Source organism: Puma concolor, chromosome B2 (genome assembly GCF_028749965.1).
Source record: "Puma concolor isolate L17-30 chromosome B2, mPumCon1.1.hap2, whole genome shotgun sequence".
Lineage (NCBI taxonomy): Eukaryota > Metazoa > Chordata > Mammalia > Carnivora > Felidae > Puma > Puma concolor.
Window position 1 is genome coordinate 107,142,273 of NC_141671.1, and position 17,267 is coordinate 107,159,539.

General features: G+C 35.8%; 1 protein-coding gene across 3 annotated transcripts in view; it reads left to right on the forward strand.

Annotated features, from left to right (window-relative positions):
• The first annotated feature begins 2,553 nt into the window (after positions 1 to 2,553).
• KPNA5 (karyopherin subunit alpha 5) overlaps positions 2,554 to 17,267 on the forward strand; it is a 43,962-nt gene continuing 29,248 nt past the window's right edge. The window contains exons 1-7 of one of the 3 annotated variants that reach the window (XM_025925590.2): positions 2,554 to 2,780; positions 8,697 to 8,830; positions 10,250 to 10,351; positions 10,471 to 10,570; positions 12,078 to 12,172; positions 13,145 to 13,276; positions 15,676 to 15,764. In XM_025925590.2, coding sequence (XP_025781375.1) covers positions 2,777 to 2,780; positions 8,697 to 8,830; positions 10,250 to 10,351; positions 10,471 to 10,570; positions 12,078 to 12,172; positions 13,145 to 13,276; positions 15,676 to 15,764 — 656 coding nt within the window. In that variant the 5' untranslated portion in view covers positions 2,554 to 2,776. Of the gene's footprint in view, positions 2,781 to 2,810; positions 3,378 to 3,403; positions 3,486 to 8,696; positions 8,831 to 10,249; positions 10,352 to 10,470; positions 10,571 to 12,077; positions 12,173 to 13,144; positions 13,277 to 15,675; positions 15,765 to 17,267 lie in introns of those variants that run through there. The other 2 variants (XM_086707665.1, XM_086707664.1) reach the window with 2 other exon arrangements.

The window sequence follows — 17,267 nt, forward strand, 5'->3', positions numbered from 1 at the left end:
CATGCACCGCTCCATGCCAGTCTGGGTTGTAGTGTTTTCTGGGAGTTGTAGTCTTTTTGCATCCTCTTTCCCGGGTTCGGACTCTTAATTTACTAAGAGGCACGCGAGGCTCTGAGAATTTTCAGAATGAATTCGTACGACGGATCCTAGGACATTACACGAATCCATAATAACCTAGGGCCTGACTACCGATGTGTATCGATAAAGGGCTTATAATCCTACTACGTTCCAAAATCCAAACTATGCTCCACAGATGGAGGATAACTAAGATGAGTTCGTGCCTCAAGGTTACAAGATCACACACACCTTATTTTTAGGGTTCAGTTTTCATTTCATTCAATAAATATATAGCGAGTGTCTATTCGAAAGGCATTTTGCTTGGAACTGGGGCTGCAGAAGTCTTCAAAATATACAAAATGAACACCCTTTGAAGCTTACATGCTAGTGAGGCAGAAAATAAACAAGGAAACGAACTGATCATGATAGGTGCTATGAAGAAATAAAACTGAGTTATTTATAGAGAGGACTAATGTAGTTAGAAAAGGTCTCTCTGAGAAGGTGAGTGTTGTGATAAACTTTGCACCAACAGGAGGAAGAGCATTCCAGGCAAAGAAAATAATTAGAGCAAAGGCTCTAAGATTGGAGCAAAAAGAACATTTTGTGACTTGAGCAGAATGTTCTCGAAGGAAGAGTGGTTACTATATAAGGTCAGAGTTGTAGACAGGGGCCAAATCATGTAGGCTCTTGGAGAAAACTATTTTAATATTTACATAGGAGAGTGGCAAAACCTGATGATGTACAGTATATTTAGGGTTTTGTAGTTAAATATGGCAGATTGGACATGTACATTTATATTCCCTGCCTCTCGAAATCTACTAAAATGACAGAAGACTAAAAACAAAAAAAAAAAATGCTGATGAGATTTTAACAAAATTTGAAAGCTACGAAAGGATAGATGAGTAGAAACTAACTTGGATAAGAAGAGAAGTCAACAAAAACAAGTCACTTCATACACCAGAACTCAGGAAATGTTCAGAAATTAAAGACCTGACACATCTGAAAACCATATTAAAACTGGCCTGGAAAGAGGAACATTTTGCTGAAAAGTCTGAATAAAGAGCAGTTAGAACCATCTCCAGATTTCCTCCAACACTAGGTTGCCAATTGACTGATCTTTCCGTCCAAGACAGAAGGCTACAGGTTTGGTTTTATGAAGAAAATGAACCAGCAAGGTTATAATGTCAGAAATGCACAGCTAAGTGGAGGGGGGTGGGGAGGAGTCAATGTGTTGGACTGTAAGTGGGGAAGAGTGAAAGCTAAATACTGAATTACGAGGCTCCTAGCCATTTCCCCCAACACATTCTGATGTCTGATATGTGTCTTCCAGTCAGGAGATTAAAAAATTCTTCTCCAGGGAAGATCATTGGTCCAAAAGATAAGACCTACAGATAAGGAAAGTCCTTCAATGAAACAGCCAATATCCCAGGTTATTACTCTGTAGGGAGGACAATTGGCAAGCAGACAATGGGCTGTTATACAAATTTACAATAGTTTTCTTTAGTGTCTCATTCTTAAATATGAATGGATACTCAAGGATCACTAGGCATTAGAGTACAGCCTGTAGTAGTAAAGTTGAAAACCAAATGATGAAAAAGGAAAAAACAAAACTCTGAAGAAACAGAGACAACAAATGAAGGAGGAAAAAAATACTTAAAGGAAACTACAATTAATATCTTAAGAGAGACAAAAAAAAAAGATATTTAATCCCTGAATCAAAAAGGAAATAGCTCTTGGGATTAAAAACACAATAGCAGAATCTATGTATGTATGTATCTATCATCTATCTATCTATCTATCTATCTATCTATCTATCTATCTATCTCAATAGAGAGCCAAAAGGTAACCACGAAATTCTCAGAAAAGAAAACAAAAAGAACAAGAGATAGAAAACAGGATCTTCTTCAGGGCAGCTATCATGTGTTATCTACTATACTCTGTGTCCAGCATCACTTCTGGAAACAGATCTTTTCAATACTGTTTGTTGAACTCCAGAGTGGATTACAAAGCTTATGTGTGTTATAGTAATTTAGAGTTCTTTATTTGGAATTATTCATGTATCAATGACTATTTTTTGGTCAAAAATCCACAGATATTATAGAATCCAAATTCTAAATAAATGGCAAATTGAAAAGCTTGAAACAAACCAGCAGGACATAGGAAGAGGTTTAATGAAGCTTAAGGAGAGCCTCAGTAAAGCTCCACGAGGTTGGAATTTTTCCAGAGTGCACACTATTTCAGCTCCAATATCTAAAACAGTGCCTAGCACAGATTAGGCTCTCCATCAATACGATCTTGTAGGATGAGTGACTGAACAAACAAACCAAAAGAACGAATGAGTGAATGAATGAGAGCTCCCATAGAAGACTTAGGGCAGTAGAACTCATTGCTGCCACAGCTACCGCGCCCGATTGAAATCCCGGAGTCAGCGCAGGTACCGGCTCCTCCTTCGGTGGGTGGAGCTCTGCGCTCGCTTCTCTCCGCCCCTCTGCCGGTCGGTGCAGCCGCCGCCACCACCGCCGCTGCGGTCGCCGCTTGCAAGGGCTTCTGGGAGCTGAGTCTCGGGGTCTCGGGGAAGGGGCGCAGGTAGCCGCCATTTTGAGTTGCGAACCTTGTCGCTACGCTCGACGCTAGGGGCGGAGTGGCGACCCCACTGCTACCTGCAGCGGACGCCGCAACCGGGGACTGGGAAGTTAGGGCAGCGGATCGTGCCACATTAATGGGTAAGTGGGAGTGATACAGGCCAGTTTGGGTGAAGCTTGGGTTTGGTCCCTTTGGGGGTTTCTGGTTCCAGGGGTCACTGTATTTAGCCCTTTCCTTGCGAAGGCTTGAGGACCAGGCCATTCTGCCAGGGTTTTTTGCAGGGTTCCCTAAGGGACACATTGGTGGCGGGGGCGTGGCAGCCGGACCTTTTCCTTGCTGACGCGACGGTGCGGGGGATTACATATCCTCGCAGCCAGCCGGGCTGGCCCTCGGAAGGAGCCTTAAACGGCCGAGCTCATCCTGCCCGGTGCCGCTTCACCGTGCCTTGGTAGCTCCGTTCTCGGAGGTACACGGTCTGGTCAAATGTTGCCATTCAGTCCTGGGACTTAGCGTCTGTGTGGGTCCGGCAGCTTATTAGAAGTTCCACAGTGTCCAGAATACCGCACGGGTGGCCCCGGGGGCCTACTTGTCGCACGCTCGCGGTCCACCAGCTTCCCTCCTCCACCTGGATGTCGACGCGGGACTGGGTGGGATAGATGCTTCTAATAGCTCCGTTCCAAGATGAAAATTTAACAAGTGTTTCCTCGGTAATGCGTGAGAGGCGAAGGATTCGAAAGGTGTGCAACGAGATAGTGATACTTCAAAAGAATATGACATCGGCATTTACTCTTAGGCTTTTAAAAGCATTTTACGTCTGACTTGATGTCTCTTAATTACAGCACTCAGTAAGCGATTTTCTTTTTTGGTAAACAAGAAACAGCCTTATCCTTTAGCTCTTTAAGTACTGCTTGTTTGGTTATAGGGGCTGTAGTCAGAACACTTACCCCTTTGTACCAGCCTTATATTTTTACTAATACGCATCCAGACCCGTAGAAATGGAGGCTTTAGGGGCACAAGAAATTCCGTTAATATATATTAGAAGAAGTTCAAAATGCAATTACTTGCCCAACCTCAAAACAGTTTTTCAGAAAGCTGAGTGAAAAATAAGCTTATAACTGGGAGAAGAGAGAGAGAGAGAGAAAGAATCTCTGTTCTGCAGTCTCAAAGTATCTGAATGGCATTTCTTATATTTAAAGTAACTTGTATGAGATGGTAACCTTTGAAGTAGTCTTTAGAGTTATTTTACATAAAAGGGAACAATCCTCTCTGGTGAGGTACCTTTATAGATTGTTCTTGGACTATATGTCTCCTTTAAAGCAATTGCAGTGAGGATGCAGGTGTTAAATAGTACCAGAAAAAGGAACAAATGATACATGAGTTGTTGGGGGTAGATTTTATTTGGTTAACATTTATATTAAAGATTTTAATGTGGGCACCTAGATTAATGATTAATTAGAAGTAGTGTCCAGTGTGTAGGCTGGAGAGGCACAAGGTAACTGAAGTAGATGTGGGGAGAAAATACTAGAACTTGTTTCTTTACCTTTTAAAACTATTCTATAAAAATTTTTTCTATTTGTGAATTTTGTAATGGGAGAGATTATTAGGCTAGTAATACTTGTATATAAATAAACAAACATTGAGGATGAATACACAAATTTATTTATTTATTTATTTAGAAGAGCACAAGTGGGAAAGGGGCAGAGGGAGAGGGAGAGAGAATCCCAAGCACGCTCTGCACTCTTAGCCTGATGTGTTGTGGGGCTTGATCTCATGAAGTGTGAGATCATGACCTGAGCCCAAATCAAGAGTTTGATGTGTAACTGACTGAGGCACTCATGCGCCCCTGCACAAACATATTTTGCATGCATAAAGATATGTGATCAAAAAAAGATTAGAGGCCGATGGCCTCGAAAAGCCTAATGTGTAGGTGATAAACATTAAGAGGCTTATTACTATGAACATTTCATTTTGCTAAAATATTTTATATTTATTGAGCATAAGTCAACAACTAATGTTGAAGTCCAGTTTGTTCTGTAGTGAACTCATCTTTTTCTCATCTCAGAGCCAATCCTGTTATTAATGAGCCAGAATGTTTATATATGAAATACTTAGGGAATACTGCTGCACACTGTTTTTATTAATTAAGTTAGATTGAGCTGTTTCTAATGATAAGTATTTGTAGGTCCACACAGTATTATTGAAATCAATTCATTAATTATTTTAAAGAAGGATTTTGGTCGAGTATAAATATACCTTAATTGCTATGATGTACATGTGTTAAGTTCAGAGGCACAAAGTATCTTTCAAATCATTCTGAAGTGCTCAGCCTATTCCATTCTACTTTTAGCTCCACCACTAATGAAATTTCTCTGTCTTTACCAGTGACCTAATTATCAAATCTGATGCCTTGTGTGGCACCTGGCTTATTGTAGGCACTTAGATTTGCTGGATGAATCAAAGAATGAATAAATCAAGTGGTCTGTTTTCAGTGCTACTATAAATTAAATACAACCTTGTCTTTTGAATTCTCTTCTCTTTCCTCTTTCTTCTGGTTCTCTTATTTCTCTGACCTATTTCTTTTTGGTCCTTTGTTCCTTTTCCCACTAAGAGATAAACATCCTCAAGATTTCAATCCTTGGCCACCTTTCTTTTATAGCTCTGCATGATCTTGGATTATCAATTAGGATTCTTCCTGAGGTTTGACCCATATTTTTAACCATCTATAGGTCTAAATCTCCTGTATGTGTCCTAAGTATTATAAATTGAACACATTTAAAATGTAAGTTGCTATACGTGTATTAGAATGGCTACAATTAACAACAACAAAATTCTGGCAGTACCACCTGTAGCAGAACAAAGAGCAACAGGAACTCTTACACATTGCTGATGGGAGTACAAAATGGTACAATACTTTGCTGTTTGGCAGTTTCTTATAAAATGGGAGGCATAAACTTACCATGTTATCCATCAGTCCTACTTCTAAATATTTACCCGAGAGAAATGAAAACATATTTACACAAAAACCTGTACATGAATATTTATGACATTTATTCATAATTGTACTAAATTAGAAACAACCTAAATGTCCTTCAACTAATGAATCGAGCAACTGTGATATAAGCATGGAATTGAATACTACTCAACAATAAGGAATGAATTATTGATATATGCCAACAATATGGATCTCATAGCTACACTATGCTAAATGAAAGAAGCCAATTCAAGACTATACACTGTTTTTATTCCACTTACTGTGAAATTCAGGAAAAGTCAGAACTGTGGAGATAGAGAACAAGTCAGTGATTGCCAGGTATTAAGGGTGGAAGAGGGGCTAATTGGAGCAGCATGAGGAAGTTTTTTATTTTTTATTAAAAAAAAATGTTTTTTTAATGTCTATTTACTTCTGGGGCGGGGGGGAGGGGCAGAGAGAGAAGGAGACACAGAATCTGAAGCAGGCTCCAGGCTCTGAGCTGTCAGCACAGAGCCTGACCTGGGGCTCAAACCCACGAACCGAACTGTGAGATCATGACCAGAGCCAAAGTCGGATGCTCAACTGACTGAGCCACCCAGACACCTCAGCATGACAAAGTTTTTTAGGGGTCATGGAGCTGTTTGTATCTTGATTGTGATGGTTTTATGCTGTGCATTTGTCAAATTCATAGAACTTTATACCAAAGGAGTGCTTGTTTTACTGTATGTAACTTTAAAAAGAAAACAGTTCATTGTTTTCATCTCAAAAACAAGCTAGCAATCAACGTTTTATTTATTTTTGGGACAGAGAGAGACAGAGCATGAACGGGGGAGGGGCAGAGAGAGAGGGAGACACAGAAGAGGAAACAGGCTCCAGGCTCCGAGCCATCAGCCCAGAGCCTGACGCGGGGCTTGAACTCACCGACCGCGAGATCGTGACCTGGCTGAAGTCGGACGCCTAACCGACTGCGCCACCCAGGCGCCCCAACAAGCTAGCAATCAAACAAAACCATCCCTCTGATACACCATCTGTATTCCCTGTCTTGGCTTATTTTGTCATTGTACTGAAATAGCTCAAGCTAAAAACCATGGGGTTTCCTAAACTCCTTTTTCTTATTCACCTCATATTTCTTATATTTATTTGGTCTCTTATTCTTTTTGAATCAATTTCTGCAATGTTTCTGGAATCAACAGTCTTCTACATTTCCAGTGTAACTATTAATTTAGTTCTGGTCTTCATCATCAAAGTTCAAAACAATCTTCTCTTTAATTTCTTTAATTCTGTTCCTTAGGATCAAATCCAAATTTCTCAACCTCATTGCAGGAACCGTAGGTGTTCTTAGTTACATTTCTAGCTTTATCTCCTGCCTTTTCTCCCATGAATCTTGTTTAGGCACACTTAATTTCTTACTGTTTTGTGATTATGCCAGTTTTCTGCAAGAACTGTGCCTTTGCATGTATTCCCTCTGCTTGAAATGCTTGTTCCTTCCCTTTCTCTTTTCATCCTCTTTCCTGGCAAATTCTTGCTCTTCCTTTAAGATAACTGTGAAGATTTTCAGAGCTCCCTGAGGCACAGTTAGCTGCTTGGTCTTCTGGGCTTTCACGGGATTCAATGCATATGTTTCAGCTACTCTACTAATTACAGTATAATTTGCTACTTCATTAGTCTGCCTTTGACATCAGAGATAGCAGATAAATGCCAACCTTCTTTTTCTTCTGTTTACTTCATAGTGTTAATTGATCACAATATTCTCTTTGGTTTCTGAAAGTAAAATTATTATATTATTTTAAAGGTAACATGTTACATAAAATACTGTAAGTGCATTTGTAAGAAAATGTTTATATAAAAGTTAATGTTTTTAAATACATTTATAATAAAACTACTTAAAAATATATAAGTATTTCAGCATTTAAAAAGAACTAATTATACCATAGTACTGCAAACTAGTATTGTAGTCGTGACTGAAGTCATGACCCATGCAGCCTTAGTTTGTTTTTTTTTAATTTTTTTTAACATTTTATTTTATTTTCGGGGGGAGACAGAGCATGAACAGGGGAGAGGCAGAGCCACCGACTGAGCCACCAGGCACCCCCAGTCTTAGCTCTGAAGGCAGCACTTTAAGTAAATAAAAGAAGCCAGACCCCCAAAAATATTTGACCTGTGCTTACTGAAGCCTAATACCATGTTCCCTTGAAAATAAGGTATTTCATTCTGGCCATTTCTTGATCTTGTTGGGAGCATAACTTAGGAGGTTTTTTTTTTCAATTCTCTTTTTTTTTTTTAAATGTCGTTGGAGCCGCCTGGGTGGTTCAGTTGGTTAAGGATCCAACTGTGGCTCAAGTTACAATCTTACGGTTCATGGGTTCGAGCCCCACGTCTAGCTCTCCGCTGACAGCTGAGAGCCTGGAACCTGCTTTGGATTCTGTGTTTCCCTCTCTCTCTGCTCCTCCCCTGCTTGTGCATGCACACACTCTCACTCTCAAAATAAATAAACATTAAAAAATAAAAAGTTTTTTTAAAAAAATTATTATTATTTACTTATTTTGAGAGAGAGAGAGGGAAAGAGAGAAAGAGAGAGAGAATTCCAACCAGGCTTTGCCCTTCAGCGCAGAGCCTGATGTGGGGCTCCATCTCACAAACCATGACATCATGAGCTGAGCCAAAATCAAGAGTCAACTGCTTAACCGACTGAGCCACTCAGGCACCCCTAGAAGTTTTTTACCCAACTATTTCATGATTGATAATTTCCTGGCTGACAGTGAATATAAGACGTTTCCTACTTCAGAAAGGTTAAAACAGCAGGCTTTGTGGAGTGCGTCTTAAAACCAGTGAAGTTAGGGTAATGACTTTATCTGTGTTTAGACCAAAATCTATTATTTGTTTGATAGTTTAGTCCTTAAAATATTTGGTCCTTTTGCTCCAATTTTGTTATGGGAATGAGGGAATGTATTCTTTGTACATGATCTTTAGAATGGATTTTGTAATTCTATTTAAGCAGTAAGCATGAACTTAGTTTCCCTAGAGTAAACATTTCATGTTGTTTTGAGAGTTACAAGTATCTGTTTTCTTCTCTCCTAACCTTAAGATGCCATGGCTAGTCCAGGGAAAGATAACTATAGAATGAAAAGTTATAAGAACAAAGCCCTAAACCCCCAAGAGATGCGCAGACGAAGAGAAGAAGAAGGAATACAGCTTCGAAAACAAAAAAGGGAAGAACAGGTAGGTGTTTCAAAATATTTAATTCTGTTTATCACAAAACTGTATAGATTTTAGAAGTTGCGTTATTATTGCTTATTTTTAGATAATTTTAAATGAAAAAGTGTTTTAGGAAATTGAATATAAGCCTATCCTTTAATTTGTTAGACTCCAGGAATAATTCATGAATCAGAAACCTGTACTATTTTTAATCATTGAGAGGAACAGCTTTTCTGTTCTATTGATAAAACTTTTCTGTTAATTATATTTTATCCCAGTGCTAAGGATTTTTTACCCTTAAGCCTGTTTAGATCACTTCTGTTTGTCATTGTAAAATTCTTCCCCAAAAAATATTGTATTCATTTGCTGCTTTGTGGTTTTCACAGTTCTTGCTTTTAAGTTAATTGTAGTCATCTTCCTATGCTGATCATACTGTTCCTTCTGTAGTCTCATCAGCCAGCTAGATCTCTAAGACTTCTCTGTTCTGAACTTTGTATATGTGACATAAGGAATAGAAGCATCATTAGAAAGAGTGCCTCTCAATGCTTTTCATTCCAAGTTATACTTAAGTTTAGAAATATTTATAAGTAATTAAGAGGGTATAGTCTTCACATGCGTAAATTAAAACTAATGTGCAGAAAGGGCTAGCAATGAAGAAAGTAGAGAAAGACCCTGTTTTATAAATATGATTTGTCATCTCCCTATCTGTATTATCTAGCACAGTCCTAACTATATTATAGTAGGAACTCAAAAAAAAATTTAAAAAAATCTGTTGAGTGAATGATTAGAAAGAACTATACTGGCTGAAGAAGAGTGGTAATTATTTAGCTATCAAAAAGAATATGATACCAGAAATTTTCCTCTCTATTTTGATGTAGGAAATGTATCTATGCATCCTACTCGGTGACTTCTCTATGCTTTATTTCTCTTATCTTTTTTTCTTTATTTTTTTTTCACTTCTGAAATAATAAGGATAGGGCCATCTTTCCTGAGAGTTGTTCTCTATTCCTTATTAATCTGATATACTAAGTGTGTTAATATGCCACATTATTTTTCTCAGGTAACTAATTTGCTTTTTTATTAAGATTTCTTGGAAAAATTTTTGAAAAATTTTTAGACATCTCATACACTAGTGTGAGCATATGTGCTTTTACAAGTACTATAAAACATAAATGTGTACTGCACTGAAGGGACCCGCCATTGGTAAAAGATCTGAAATTAAGAATGACTTAGAGCAATCTGCAGGATAGAGGCTAACCTAGCTTGGAAAGTTTAACTTCTCAAAGATTATTAAGGTCTTCATGGCATAGTGATTGAGAAACACCTAAAATATTTGGAATTTTAAATGATAAGATTATTAGTTTGTTTTGTACACTTAAATGAAAAATATAATTCTATGGGAATTCAGTGTTTTATGTATAAAGTGTTTGTTCTTTATTACAGCTGTTCAAACGCAGAAATGTCTCTTTGCCCAGAAATGATGAATCTATGCTAGAAAGTCCAATCCAGGATCCAGATATCAGTTCCACTGTACCTATTCCAGAGGTAGATATTACAAAAATATATTTCAGATTATACTTCAATAATATTTTGGAGGTAGTGGATACAACAAATATTATTCATATAAAATATGTAAATGATAAATTATATTTTCTGTGTTTTAGGAAGAAGTTATCACCACAGATATGGTTCAGATGATTTTTTCTAATAACGCTGATCAACAGCTTACAGCAACACAGAAATTTAGAAAGCTGCTTTCTAAAGGCAAGAATTATTATTTTACGAATTGATTTTTAATAAGCAATTTAATTTAGTACATTTATCTTATAAAACCAGAAAATTTAATCATTTAATAAAAGAAGGCTATGGGTCATTACTTTTCCTAGATCAACATGATAAAATAAGCTTTAAAATTTGCTAATGCTAATGGATAATGAACTGAACTTGTAATGACACGATTTAAAATTGATGTCACTTTTTTTTTCCCTCCAAATTTTTATTTAAATTCTAGTTAGTTAACATATAGTGTATATTGGTTGCAGAAGTAGAATTTAGTAATTCATTGCTTACATATAACCTCCAGTGCTCATCATAACAAGTGCGCTCCTTAACTCATCACCCATTTCAGTATGCTTATTTGATATTACAAGATTCTGCACTAGAGTTTTATTTATTGGATTTTTTTTAAGGCACTCTTCTTTGTACATCTTAATTTTTCTTTAAAATGTACTTTTAAATAAGATATATTTTTGGAGGGGGTCCCTGGATGGCTCAGTCGAGTAAGCGTCCAACTCTTGATTTTGGCTCATGTCATGATCTCACAGTTAGTGAGTTTAAGCCCTATGTCAGGCTACACAGTGATAGCGCAGAGCCTGCTTGGGATTCTCTCTCTCTCCTTCTCTGTCTTCCCCTCCCCTGCTTGTGCACAAACACGCTCTCTCTTTCTCTCTCAAAATAAAAAACTTTTTAAAAAATATCTATTTTTTTTAATAAAGTTAATTAATTAATTTTTTTTTTTAAGTAGGCACCACACCCAGCATGGCGCTTGAACTCACTCAAAACCTGGAGCTCAAGAGTCTTATGCTATACTGACTGATAAATAAGGAACACTAACCGAGAAGTTGCTGGGGAACCATAAGAATATACTTTTTGTTGAAACCAAGGGAGAAGAAAGACTTTTTGGTACTTAGATTGCCAATCGCTAAAATATCTTGGTTTTATTTTTGCGTATCTTTGTTTGAAAATTTCCTAGAGATTTTGTGGTTCTCAAAAGTCCTCTGCATTTCATGAAAATTTATGAAGAATACTAATAGTTCAGTAGCATTTCTGTAAATAATGGATTATACTCTGACAAAATGGAATATAACTTGACTGGAAAGCATTAGACAATGGTTGACAGGGAAGGGGACATCCCTGGAAAGTGGAGTATGCTTATAAAGAATTAGAGGGAACATTATCTTTCAGTTGGTGTTTCGAATGTTAGACTGAAATACTCCATGTTGTGAAGGTGAGCCTTCAACTTACAAAATTAAATATTTGTATAGGAAATATTTTAGGATTTGTCTTACTGTGGTCAATGTAAAAGAATTTGCTTTGCAGTAAACATTGCAATTAGGAGAACATTTATTTACTTCAATTACATATACCTGAGGCTTTTAAACTTGGTCAGTGAAACCTAGGAAAGTTATTTTGTGCGTCCTGTTAATTGACACTGGGACCAGATTATTGTCTTTTTGTGTCATGTAATAACTTAATTCTTTTTAATTTTTAGAACCTAATCCACCAATTGATCAGGTTATACAGAAACCAGGAGTTGTACAGAGATTTGTGAAATTTCTTGAAAGAAATGAAAATTGTACTTTACAAGTGAGTTCTAAAGTTTTCTTTCTTAATTCTTTGCAGAAATAACATGTGATTAAAGTTTCTAGTGAAAGGAAGTTCTACAGTACTGAATATATTTAAGCATTCAGGAATAAAGGGAGAGGTGATGCCACCTGTCTGGCCCTGGTCATGTTTGCAATGCTGGTTTCTCCTAGGAACGTTTGTTCTGTTAAACAATTTTGGAAAAAGTATATAAAATCATTGTTAATTTAATAAAAATTTTGTAGCTGTCAACCTTTAATAAATTTTTTGTTTTAGAAAACCTCAAATTAAAATATTAATGGGTAAATTTTTTTGACCCTTAGCTAATTAGGGTTGTAACATTTTAGTATAAGCTCTTTTACCTCTTAAAATATTTTTATGTGATTAAGTTTTTTTTTTTGAAAAAAAAAAAAAAAACAACTAATCAATATAATTTACTAATTATAAAAAGTTAGGTTTGTCCAAAAGAGCATTGCTTCTGTTAGAATACCTGACTCTTTAATACTAAACATTAGTTTTGTGAATTATAATTTCAGATGTGTTCATTTATTGTTCATGATTTTATACATTTTCATTATATTTTTTTCAGTTTTTATTTTTCCAGATTGAGTCTTTTTTTTTTAATGTTTTTATTATTTAGTTTTGAGAGAGAGAGCAGGGGAGGGGCAGAAAGGATGACAGAGGATCTGAAATGGGCTCTGAGCTGTCAGCACAGAGCCTGCTGTGGGGCACAAACTCACAAACCTTGAGATCATGACCTGAGCCTAAGTTTGACGCTCAACCGACTGAGCTACCCAGGCGCCCCAGATTGAGTCCTTTTTTAAAATTAAGAATTTTTATTTATGAAATCTGATTAATTTTACTAGTTGTAAATCAGTCTTCCAGGTTGTTCAGCTAAGTCTTTACTCTCCCTCTTTCCTTTCTTTTTGACATTTCTTTGGTGCTCTCACTTACTCTACTTCTATTTTTCCTTAGTTTGAAGCTGCATGGGCATTAACTAATATAGCATCTGGAACTTTTCTGCATACCAAGGTAGTGATTGAAACTGGAGCTGTTCCAATTTTTATCAAACTTCTTAATTCAGAACATGAAGATGTGCAAGAACAGGTATATGTTTCTAATATGAATGGTTATGTTTACTAGATTTTCATGTTTTCTTGAGAGTTGCATGTGCATTTCATTTCTTAAAACACAGTAATTTCTATTTGGTGTCAAATTAGAATGAAAGTAGAATGCACTGTCTCAGGCATAATCCTGGGTTCTCTGTAAGTATGATCTCAACTATCAAAAATTACTATTCCCATGTATAACAGAGCATACTGAGACCCAGAAAGTTAGTAATTTACCCAAAGTCACAGTGAATGGCTGAACCAAGTTTTAAACCTGGCCTGGTCTGACTCCTCATTCTTTGCTTGTCCATAGGTTATTTTGTTGTTGTTGTTGTTGTTTTTTAAATATCACATTATTTTTAATAGAACTGTTTTAAAATAAACATAAATAAATTCTCATAGTTGTTGTAAGAGGGAAATTTTAATCACATATGATTTGTACCAACAAAAGAAAATAAAATGTGGTATTTTTGTTTTGAACTGTTTTTATGGCAAATTTATCTGTTGTCCATTCATCTGTTTAGTTTTATATATACAGTATATGGGGTTTTTCCCCCCACATAGCATTGATATTAGGAGCCTTTTCTAATGACATTAATTATTCTTCCAAGAAGATTTATTGATTACTCATTATCTAGTCAGATATATACCATAATTTGTTATCTATCCCTCAGTTATATTATACATCATGTTATTTCTAGCTTATTAATGTTATTGATATGTGAGGAACATTATATATCAATCTTTATCTGTCTCTTGATTATTTCATTAGGAAAAATGACTTAATTATGGTAAAAGAAAAAATTTTAAGTTCTTATTACATTTTTCAAAGTTGACCTCCAAAAAAGTTATATGTATTGATTTCCCCACCAATAGGATATCGATTCCACAGGGTGAAAAATATCATTAATTTAAAAGAGTTTTCTTAAGGTAGCTATATATGGCTTACTTGGTTAAAGCACCTATCTCATAAAAGATCTTTCTTTTTTTTTTTTTAAGTTTATTTTATTTATTTTCAGAGTGAGACAGATGGGGAGGGTTAGAGGGAGAGGGAGAGAGAGAGAATCCCAAGCAGGCTCTGCAATGCCAACACAGAGCCCCAACGCAGGGGTTGAACTCATGAGCCATGAGATCATGACCTGAGCCAAGATCAAGAGTTGGACACTTAACCGATTGAGCCACCCAGTGCCCCTTATAGAAGGTTTTTCTTAAAAAAATAGAAAATAGGGGCGCCCGGGTGGCTCAGTCGGTTAAGCATCCGACTTCGGCTCAGGTCATGATCTCGCGGTCCATGAGTTCGAGCCCCGCGTCGGGCTCTGTGCTGACCGCTCAGAGCCTGGAGCCTGTTTCAGATTCTGTGTCTCCCTCCCTCTCTGACCCTCCCCCGTTCATGCTGTCTCTGTCTCAAAAATAAATAAACGTTAAAAAAAAAAATTAAAAAAAAAATAGAAAATAAACTTAGGTCTAGAGTTGATGTTAAAAATATTAACTCATGTTTTAAATGTTAAAACTTTGTCAATTGAAAAACGTAACTTATGTCTACTTGTGTACTTATTTGAAAAATTTGAATAAGAATATAATGAAATGATGATTTGTATTTGTAGAATTTATCATTTAATTGAAGTTTAATAAGTGAATCTTTATTTCCAATTATTTAAAAAAATTATGATGAACCTGGACTAATTCTAAACTTATTTTCTTTTTTTAAAAAAATTTTTTTTTTCCAACGTTTATTTATTTTTGGGACAGAGAGAGACAGAGCATGAACGGGGGAGGGGCAGAGAGAGAGGGAGACACAGAATCGGAAACAGGCTCCAGGCTCCGAGCCATCAGCCCAGAGCCTGACGCGGGGCTCGAACTCACGGACTGCGAGATCGTGACCTGGCTGAAGTCGGACGCTTAACCGACTGCGCCACCCAGGCGCCCCTAAACTTATTTTCAAAGATCAATCCCAAGCCAATTCTTATATTAGCTTTACCTCACTTTTCTGTGTTTTGTGTCTCCTTCCCTTTTTTTACAAATCAGTCCCTTCCCAGTGAGTGGATTCCTTGGCATAAGAGCAAACCTCTAGTATAAGTAATTAAATAATTCACTAAATTAATATATCTTATCTGAACCCATGTAGATTTGGAGTAGACAGTCTCTTTGTTGAACAGAATAAACATTTCACTAGTATGTAATGAAAAAATTGTTTAATGCCCAATCCTTCAGTTTGACTAAAAATATTAGTAAATGGCACTTTTAAACTTTTCTTACTGTCCATCTAGAATGTTTTGTTTTTTTAAACATCTTGGAAGCTATTACTTTGTTCATTCTGTACTAAAATCTTATTTGTAAGAGAAAGCATCTTATTTAAGATATTGTTGTAACAGGGTATCTCTTTCTCATTTTTCTAAGGCTGTTTGGGCACTTGGCAATATTGCTGGTGACAATGCCGAATGCAGAGATTTTGTTTTGAATTGTGAAATACTTCCACCTCTTTTAGAGTAAGTACTTTATCACAAATGAATACTAGTTTTGGGAAAAAAATTATATTCTGCAGTATATTTCTGTATACACAATTACGTTCTTCAGTGATGCTTTTAAATTTGGCTTCTGTTTAGCTGTACCAAGAGTAATAGCTTGAAAGTAGATTAAAAATGTTTCTACTTTTATCGTATCCATCTTTATTTTTTCTTAAGCAATACTTAACAGTGTTCATTGTGTGCTTGATGCTTACTGTGCTGAAATAATTCTATAAAATGAGGATATAAGTAGTTGCACTACAATAAAAATTTAAGTTTTGCTAAAGCATGGAATCTTTAGTGCATGAACAGATGATGTATTTAGGATATCAGGTTTTTATATTTGATTTTGAAATGTTCAGAGAACAAAGATCATAAGAGATTTTTCTTTCAGAGTTAGAATTTTACTTAAACGATTTATCTAGCGGTTTCTTTTTCAAATACATTACACGTTTTTTTTAAAAAGCAATTATTCTAAATCCTTTACAGAAATTTCATAAAATTATTTGAAAGTTAAATTCCTTTATTCATCCTGGCTACCTATCACTAAAAAGATCTTTTTTTAGGCTAATTGCCACTGGCAAGTAGTGAAAAAGAAAAAAACTAGTTGAGATGGTTGAAAGGAAAAATTTTGTCATTTCTGTGCTATTAGTCATTCTCTCCAAGCTGAAAAATTGAATAGGAAGAATAAACTTTAGATACTAGTTTGCAAAAGATATTTTATTCTTTTAGAGAGAGTAACTTTCCATGAATAGAGTGATTTCTCAGCATTTCACTCAATAACATCGAATGTTTAGTATGTACAGGCCACTGAACCACTTGCTATGTCATTAACTTTGGGCTTGTTCAAAGTTAATGTTCCAAAGTGTTGGAGAATTTAGCTGAGCTATAAAATAAAATACTGATTTAGAGTTCAATATCAGAGTTATTTTGAATTTCATACTGTTAAAAGTATCTCTTAAATTTTCAATTTGAGATTTTTCTGGCCTGATCATAGGGTTTGTAGATTAATTGAGCACTTTGTTTCTTTTTACTTTTGCTGTCTCATTTTCTTATTTGTTAGTATTTCAAGTTGGTAATGGTTTATGAAATAATATGTAAGCATTTCTTAATTCTGATTCCTTTAAATGTTTAAGGAAATTTTAATCATGACCAAAGAAACAAAACAAAACAAAAAAATAAAGCTCTAAAGGAGAACAAAAGCACCCAGCTAAATAGTTATAAACATAATAAATTTCAGAAAAAGAATAGGCTTAAAAAGTAAGTTTCAGTTTCATTAGAAAATTGAGAAAGATAGTGAAAAAGAAATTATGTCAACTTAGCTACCCAGATGCATACACTTTAGTTGGGCCAAAGGATGAAAGTTATTAGCTTAAAAAAGATTATGGATTATCTGTTGTTCACATTGAAGTTCACATTTTAGTTGATAAGTAAATGTAAAACTTCTGTTAATGGTTTTATCAATTCTGTTTGAGTTTTAATTTG